The 9,803-nt window shown below is 36.0% G+C and overlaps 1 protein-coding gene across 1 annotated transcript; it reads left to right on the forward strand.

Moving 5' to 3' along the window:
- The first annotated feature begins 4,775 nt into the window (after window positions 1-4,775).
- Window positions 4,776-5,834, forward strand: LOC110881598. The gene is made up of 2 exons (XM_022129812.1): window positions 4,776-5,127; window positions 5,665-5,834. Exons 1-2 carry the CDS (start codon window positions 4,776-4,778, stop codon window positions 5,832-5,834), a joined length of 522 nt encoding a protein of 173 aa, XP_021985504.1.
- The last annotated feature ends 3,969 nt before the right edge of the window (window positions 5,835-9,803 follow it).

A 9,803-nucleotide genomic window follows, 5' to 3' on the forward strand; every position in this document is an offset into this window, starting at 1 on the left:
CACATGTGCATTAACATGACAGAATAGGCTTATACAGAATAGGAGGAATAGGCTTATACGAAACAAGATAATAAGATAATTTTATGATCTATACAGTAGGGATGAGCAAATCGTTCCCGGTACCGGTATCGAACCGGTACCGAATTTACCGAACCGGGTACTTTTTTGGTACCGACTTTTAGCATTTTCGGTACCGGTTCGGTACCTGTATTTACTGGTTTTTACCCTCAAATACCGATACCGAACTGGTACCGGTACCAAACCGTACTCAACCCAGTATATTTGGTACCGGTACCCACTTTTAGGGATTTTCGGTACCGGTTCTTTCGATAGCGGACAGTACCAAGCTCATCCCTACTATACAGTTAATGCACATGTGCACTAAAACGAAATAATAGGCTTATACATAATAGGTTTATACGGAACAGGATAATAAACTAATTTTATGTTCCATACAGTTATGCACATGTGCAAAGTTTGATAAATTACGATTACACTGAATAAGACAATGTGGTGTGTGATACATAGTTATGCACATTTGCTTAAAACGTAATAGTATTTTAGCATGTGCATAAATTTGAATAGGATTCACTTAATAAATCAGTATATTAAGGTGATTTTGTTTTTTATATAGTTATGCACGTGTGCATAAATTGTCATAGTTGGTTAATATGCACATTAGTTTGAATACTAATCTCAATTATTTATTCATAAATGATATATAATTTGTATGTGTTGTTACTTTGGTGTTGTTTTTTGTTATGACATACAGTTATGCAATTATATTAATATGTAATCCGTTATGTTATGCAGTTATATGAACCTGTAACTCATGGTTGAATATAATAATAAGGTAGCATTGTGTGATATACAGTTATGCACATGTGCATAATTTGATAGAATAGGTTAATAAGGTCATTCATGTTGATTTACATGTGCATAGTTTGCCATAATATGCTAACAAGGCCAGTCATGTTAATGCACATGTGCATAATTATGCACAAAACCCGTTTCCCAAAATATATTTAGAATGGAACAAGAGAAACGATGATTGGTGGCGGACCGGTACAATCAGGATAATAAAAACTTTATAGGATAATATAAACTTTATGGGGGTTTGGAATTTGTCGAGAAGCCCAAGTCTACCGAAGAATTACTGGAATGGCACGAGTTGGTCGGGCTCCTCGATAATGTCACTTTGTCCGATGGCAAAGATGGTTGGGAATGGTTGGGAGGTAATGACTCTGATTTTTCAGTCAATGCTGTCAAGAACTTCATGTATTGCGGCTCTGATTTTAGCAGCATGCATGTTGTGAAATGGTCAAAACGGGTCCCAAAATATGCAATATTTTTGTTTGGATGGCGGTTTTAGATCGTATTCCCACGCTGATTGCACTCCGGGATCGGAACTATGGGGGCGGAGACGTGAAATGTTGTCTGTGTGAAGATGGCGATGAAACAGTTAAACACCTTCTTTGTTCGTGCAGGGTAGCGTCGACTGTCTGGTATCACACCAGTCAATGGTTCAAGGTGAGTCCTTTTATTCTGTTTTCAGCTAAAGATATCGTAATTGCCTCTGAGTTTTGCAATCTGGATAAAGAAGTGAAAGAAGCTTTATATGGCATTATGTTAGTGACAAGTTGGTGTATATGGTTAGCCGGGAACAATAAAAGGTTTTTGGAGACTCAAGTTAACCCCGGAGAGATTATCCGTAATATTAAGTCCGTTGGTTTTCTATGGTATAAGAATCGGTCCAAAAATAGGTCTGTGAGTTTGGAAAATGGTGTAGTTTCAATATAAGGTAGCTGCTAGTTTTTAGTCTTTAGGTTCTTATGTTGAGTTGTTGTTTTTCATTTTGCTGTAGTGGTTGGTTCGGCCCCCTCTGCTTTGGAGGTTAGCTTCTGTGAATAACATTTGCATTTAAAAAAAAAAGTTAGGCACATGTGCATAGTTTGTCATAATAGTTTTGTTACTAGTTGATGTTAAATATGATTGGTGGTAATACGAAATTTGATTTGGTAAGGGTTAATTTTTTTATTGAAACAAACCTATTGATAAGGTCAGTCATGTTAATGCACATGTGCATAGTTATGAAGAGAGAGACAGTTGGACACGGGGCCGTGCCCAGTTGACACGGGGCCGTGCCCGAGCTTCTGTTCAGCCTATAAATAGGAGTGCTTGGAGCTCTTGCAACTCATCCCTTGGCACACCACCTCTCTCACACTTCATCCACCACCCACCACCATCACAACACCATCATCCACCACCATCATCCATTGTCCATCATAGAGTGTGTGAGTCGTCTCGGGATCCAAGATTGATCGTAAGAGTTCTTGACAATCAAAGGCCATGTTTGCCTAAATCTCTTACATCACTTGGTGAAGACAAGTGTTTAGTGTAATACTTTTATTTTTAATCTTTTGCACTTTTTAATTGGTTTTATATTAATGACTTTAATTACTAGTTTCTTATGTTGAAGGTGATTCTTCCTTATCCTTTGTCTGTGGTGTCTTGGCATTATTTTACTGTCTATATAAAATAAAAGATTTTCACCATTCATATCTCCACGGTCTATATGGAGGTATGTTGGCTACCTGGTCGGGGGTTAAGGGAACGGTTTGGTAAGAGTCTTGCCATTGTTCAGTGTATATATCCTGCAAAGGACCTGGGTCAAATTTAGTAGGACCTCCTTCAATACCTACCGGTATTGGATGGCGGGGGTCCAAACTCTTTGATCCCCTCATAAGTTAAACTACTATTAAAACTTTAACCCAGCTACTTAAGACTGTATCCCTACTGACTCAGACTACTTAGCTGAGGGTAACGTCGCCTTCAAAAGAGGGGCCTAACACATTATGCATTAATAACTTAATTAATTTTCTTTCAATAATCCGACCTTTAGGATTGTATCCTTGCTGACTCAAACTACTGGGTTGAGGGTAACGTCGCCTTCCAAAGAGGGGCCTACTACAAACTAGGATAATCTCTTAAACAAGTGCAAAAGTGCGAAAATAATCAAAGGTTACACTACACACGAGTCGGATCCAAGTGATTCATCTTATCTATCTGTTTTTATTTTTATTTTATTTTCAACATTTTAGTTAGTTTTATTTTTCTAGTTTAAAAACCTTTTTTTCTAAAATTTTGATTTGATTAGACGTTGAGGATAAACCGGTACTAAAAGCTCTTGTGTCCTTGGACGACCTCGGTATCTTGCCAACACTATACTACGTCCACGATGGGTGCACTTGCCCATATGTGTGTTTAGTGTTAGTGAATATCGTGTTTATAAATTTAAAACTTGGCTAAAAAGTGTAAAAAGGGCTTAAAATATACACCTAAAATATATTACACCTAACGCACATCAGGTTTTTACTACTAAATTATGATTGTCGACAAGTTATGTTGTGTTAATTCACATGTGCATTAACATGACAGAATAGGCTTATACAGAATAGGAGGAATAGGCTTATACGAAACAAGATAATAAGATAATTTTATGATCTATACAGTAGGGATGAGCAAATCGTTCCCGGTACCGGTATCGAACCGGTACCGAATTTACCGAACCGGGTACTTTTTTGGTACCGACTTTTAGCATTTTCGGTACCGGTTCGGTACCTGTATTTACTGGTTTTTACCCTCAAATACCGATACCGAACCGGTACCGGTACCGAACCGTACTCAACCCAGTATATTTGGTACCGGTACCCACTTTTAGGGATTTTCGGTACCGGTTCTTTCGATAGCGGACAGTACCAAGCTCATCCCTACTATACAGTTAATGCACATGTGCACTAAAACGAAATAATAGGCTTATACAGAATAGGTTTATACGGAACAGGATAATAAACTAATTTTATGTTCCATACAGTTATGCACATGTGCAAAGTTTGATAAATTACGATTACACTGAATAAGACAATGTGGTGTGTGATACATAGTTATGCACATTTGCTTAAAACGTAATAGTATTTTAGCATGTGCATAAATTTGAATAGGATTCACTTAATAAATCAGTATATTAAGGTGATTTTGTTTTTTATATAGTTATGCACGTGTGCATAAATTGTCATAGTTGGTTAATATGCACATTAGTTTGAATACTAATCTCAATTATTTATTCATAAATGATATATAATTTGTATGTGTTGTTACTTTGGTGTTGTTTTTTGTTATGACATACAGTTATGCAATTATATTAATATGTAATCCGTTATGTTATGCAGTTATATGAACCTGTAACTCATGGTTGAATATGATAATAAGGTAGCATTGTGTGATATACAGTTATGCACATGTGCATAATTTGATAGAATAGGTTAATAAGGTCATTCATGTTGATTTACATGTGCATAGTTTGCCATAATATGCTAACAAGGCCAGTCATGTTAATGCACATGTGCATAATTATGCACAAAACCCGTTTCCCAAAATATATTTAGAATGGAACAAGAGAAACGATGATTGGTGGCGGACCGGTACAATCAGGATAATAAAAACTTTATAGGATAATATAAACTTTATGGGGGTTTGGAATTTGTCGAGAAGCCCAAGTCTACCGAAGAATTACTGGAATGGCACGAGTTGGTCGGGCTCCTCGATAATGTCACTTTGTCCGATGGCAAAGATGGTTGGGAATGGTTGGGAGGTAATGACTCTGATTTTTCAGTCAATGCTGTCAAGAACTTCATGTATTGCGGCTCTGATTTTAGCAGCATGCATGTTGTGAAATGGTCAAAACGGGTCCCAAAATATGCAATATTTTTGTTTGGATGGCGGTTTTAGATCGTATTCCCACGCTGATTGCACTCCGGGATCGGAACTATGGGGGCGGAGACGTGAAATGTTGTCTGTGTGAAGATGGCGATGAAACAGTTAAACACCTTCTTTGTTCGTGCAGGGTAGCGTCGACTGTCTGGTATCACACCAGTCAATGGTTCAAGGTGAGTCCTTTTATTCTGTTTTCAGCTAAAGATATCGTAATTGCCTCTGAGTTTTGCAATCTGGATAAAGAAGTGAAAGAAGCTTTATATGGCATTATGTTAGTGACAAGTTGGTGTATATGGTTAGCCGGGAACAATAAAAGGTTCTTGGAGACTCAAGTTAACCCCGGAGAGATTATCCGTAATATTAAGTCCGTCGGTTTTCTATGGTATAAGAATCGGTCCAAAAATAGGTCTGTGAGTTTGGAAAATGGTGTAGTTTCAATATAAGGTAGCTGCTAGTTTTTAGTCTTTAGGTTCTTATGTTGAGTTGTTGTTTTTCATTTTGCTGTAGTGGTTGGTTCGGCCCCCTCTACTTTGGAGGTTAGCTTCTGTGAATAACATTTGCATTTAAAAAAAAAAGTTAGGCACATGTGCATAGTTTGTCATAATAGTTTTGTTACTAGTTGATGTTAAATATGATTGGTGGTAATACGAAATTTGATTTGGTAAGGGTTAATTTTTTTATTGAAACAAACCTATTGATAAGGTCAGTCATGTTAATGCACATGTGCATAGTTATGCACATATGCATATTTTGTCAGATATGAATGTATTACGGCATATGCACACGTAAATCTTTACTTTAAAACATAAACATTGTACATATTGTATGTAATATGTTTACTGCACATGTGCATACATGAAATAACTGATGTAATATATGTAATGTACGCAGGAAAAATACATAGGAAACTGCCTCATGGATTCACAACAAAGGCATATTTGATTAATAGGTTGACAGATGAAAAATTATCGGAAAATGATAGACGAAGAGGCGTTGAAATAGGAGGAGTGTTGGAAGATGCTTCGAAAATGGAAAGAAGAGCAGAAGGTGTGAGGTTGTGAACTAAAGCGATTGTTATGTGTAGGTAATTTGTGGACATGCAATACGGATGATCATGTTTGTTAATATATGATGTATTATGTGGTTTGGTAGAGGTAATGTTGGTATTGCACATGTTCAAAGTTTGATATAATGTATTACGAATGGTTATATTTATTAATTTAGGATGTCATATTTTGTTTAGTATAGTATATGTCATGATGCATATGTGTAATAACGAGTGTTGTTCGGATTATGTGATTCCTTATGATAAGGGTGTTATATTTTCTTGTTGTTATACAAAAGTTGTGTGTTAATGTTGGTAATGCATATGTGTAGTAATAAAAAACAATAAACATGGTAGTAATGAATATGTGTATGTTTTAAAGTATTGTATATTTGTTCATATCATATTAACGTATGTGGTACCCTATTATGTATGGGGTACCACATTACATATGTTGATGTATATGTAAAGGAAAACATATGTTGATGTATATGTAAAGGAAAACGGATTATATGTAGTTAGAATATTCATGTATACACATGTGCGTTGGTAGAAACAATAACAATGTGTAGTGAAACGGTAAAAATGTATGCACAAGTGCATTGTTCGAAACAATAACCATGTAGAGTGTATGTGGTACCCTATTACGTATGGGGTACCACATTACATATGTTGATGTATATGTAAAGGAAAACAGATCAAATGTAGTTAAAATATTCATGTATGCACATGTGCATTGGTCGAAACCAGTGTTGCAGAAGTTGCTAGGCGCTCCCTAGTCGACCGAGTGGGGAGTTGGGAGTACTCGGAGAGTACTCGGACATGTTAAATATAAAGAAATTAATTATTGGATGTTTTATATGTGTCAAAATATGTGTAATTCATGTCATAACTATCATTATCCCGAATAGTCGCCGAGTAGTTGACTGAGTAATCCGAGTAGTCGTTGAGTATTCCAAGGTTCCCACCAAGTATTTGACCGAGTATTTTGAGTAGTTGGCTGAGTATTCCGAGTAGTCGCCGAGGAGGCCGAGTTTGACCGCCTCCGACTTATAAAGGCCGACTTGTAGTAGCTCTTCAAGGTAAGGTTCCGAGTACCAAGTAGTCGCCGAGTACTCGGCCTTGGAATGCGACTTTTACAACACTGGTCGAAACAATAACAATGTGAGTGATAAAAAAAAGTATCATCTGTGCAAGTGCAATCATAAACAGTGCCAATCATAAGCAGTGCAAGTGCAATCATAAACATCGGAATTTGTAATCATAATATCAAAATACATAGTTTAAATGATGTTTAATCGAGTAGTTCAATGTAAATGTGTAGGTCAAATTGAATGTAAACAGACTAAATTAAATGTGAACACTAATTCAACATAATCAAATTAAACGCAGAAGTTACAAATTAAATGTAAACAATACTCCAACGTAGATGAGAAACTTGAATGTAAACAGTTTAGATTAAATGTAAAACGAATAATAAAACAAAATGATCAATATTTTGATCAATTTTTGATGGTTGGGTGCATTATGACGTATGGGTAAACGTCTAAGGGGTTGTTCATGTACATTTATGTATGTAGGGTCTCCAGAATCGCCATACATATCTTCAACAATATCATTATCTCATTATATCATCGGAATAAGAATCGGTTTCATCGTTAGGGGGGTCCGGAATTCCAGCAGCAATGGTAGCAGCTTCATTGTGTATGAATGCTCCTGAATATAAAAAGAATGTTAAAAAGTGAATAAAGAAATGGTAAAAAAGTGATATTTAATAAGGTAAATGTTATGTGTAAGAATGTTGTATAAATGATAAACGGATTAGTGGTGATGATTATAGGGTAATGGTAACGTGCTGCACATGTGCAAGATGTAGATTATTGGTGATGGTTATAGGGTAATGGTAAAGTGTTGCACGTGTGCAGGATGTTGTATTTATACAAAAATCATGTCAGACAATCGAATTGCATCAGCAGTTCTCAGTTCTCAAGCATCACCAATTCTCTATAGTTCGTCTTCGTCTCAATTACATCAGTAGTTCGTCTTCGTCATAGCGATAACAATACACCATAAACCATTCGTCATATGGATTTTACCATCACACATTTCAAAATTCGTCGTATAATTGAGGTTAGTGCTACAAAATTCGTATTATAATCAATATTGTTGCGATAAGAACATAATTATAGATCATATATTATTCATCGATTCGTAATCGAGTATTCCATTCGTAATTAGGGCAACACGATCAGAATCATAAAGGAGTGTGGCACGATTAGGGTTACAGGAGGAACAATGGTAGGAGGAATGGCACGATTAGGCTTACAGGAGGAACAATGTATGAGGAGGATCAGCAGATGTATGAGGATAGACACGTGATGAATCAGAAGATGCCATATACTACCGTAAACACTGTGCTGACTACCACCGCCGTGAAATATGTGAACGGTGACTACCTCTCTGCCGTGAAAACCACCGTGAACGCCTTTTCGCCGCTGTGAAACCACCATGAATGCGTCTCTACCACTTGTGAAAACTGTGAACTGATGAAACTCTTGAAACCCTAAAACAGAGAACAGTAACAAAAAAAGGAATGCGCGTGTTTTATCATAAACATATTATAATTACAAAAATGCCATGTGTTCACACTGGTTCTCACGGTTCTTGCAATAAAGGGTGGTTCCTAACGGATCCTTATCCTATATATATACACGTATACATATATATAAATATATATGTAAAACGTTGCGTATTCGAAATATAATATATATGTGTCACACCCCAACCGATGGCGGAATCATCATGGCGCGACACTAGGCGAACCAGATTGCTCAAGAGAATCCATAACAACTATCCATTACCAATATTTTTAAAGATTCATTTTCCCATACCAACAAACAAATATTCTACACATAGTTATTATAGACAGCGAGTTCTCAAAAACAAAAACAAGTCCGACAACCTAGATTTTATTAGATGAGTTTCTAGACTTCCTATCTTGATTTCAGCAGAACATTTCATCAACCTGTCACATACGTTAAAATAAAAGTCAACACACTTATTAAAGGTGAGTACACAAGTTTGCATATATAATAGTAGTAAAAGCGTTTATGCATAACCAGCATGTAACACGTAATGGGCGAAGCATGTAACACGTAACGGGCAAAGCATGTAACTACCAACAATGATAACACCTAACCACGAGACTGCGATGTAGAATATGCACAACACAGGTTCGGCGAAGCGAACACGTGAAGTAAAGTAATGTGATCCCTAGCAACCCCTATCACACAGGTGCTGAGTCCAAACTATAGTACTATCGTTGCTAGAGGCGGTCTGGTGTAACACTGTATAAGCATAGTAACAAGCATTCAACAAATCACGTATAGCATGCGGGAGCGGTTAGCGTTTATAAAGTGTTTGCGTTGTGTGTTGTGTTTTGATATAGAACTAGGGGTGTGCACGGTTCGGTTCGGTTTGGTTTTTGGGCAAAATCAAAACCGAAACCGAAGTGTCGGTTTTCGATTTTTCAAAACCGATCGGTTTCGGTTTTTTCGGTTTCGAGTTTTTCGGTTTTTACACCGGATCGGTTCGGTTTTTCGGTTATTTCGGTTTTTGAAACAAAAGTAAGTAAGATTCAAAAATAAAAAAGTTTAATTCAAAATTTAAGAATCTTTCTTATATGGTTACATTTAAGTTATTATACTTAATCTTTTTAACTAAAAATGTTTACATAAACCTAACCTTCTAATTCATTTTTATGTTTCTTCAAATTTTTATTAGGACATTTTCTTTTATAATACTTTGAAGGTTATTTAATTTTTATGTTAAATTTTATTATTTGTTATAGGCAATAAATAAATCATCTCAATTGTAAATAAATATCTTAATGTTTTTATTATAAGTACTTAATATTCAAGAATAAAATTAATAATTTCTAATAGAATGGGTTAAACACTTAACTTAAACATAAAAGAATATGTTT

This window comes from Helianthus annuus, chromosome 10 (assembly GCF_002127325.2).
Source record: "Helianthus annuus cultivar XRQ/B chromosome 10, HanXRQr2.0-SUNRISE, whole genome shotgun sequence".
Lineage (NCBI taxonomy): Eukaryota > Viridiplantae > Streptophyta > Magnoliopsida > Asterales > Asteraceae > Helianthus > Helianthus annuus.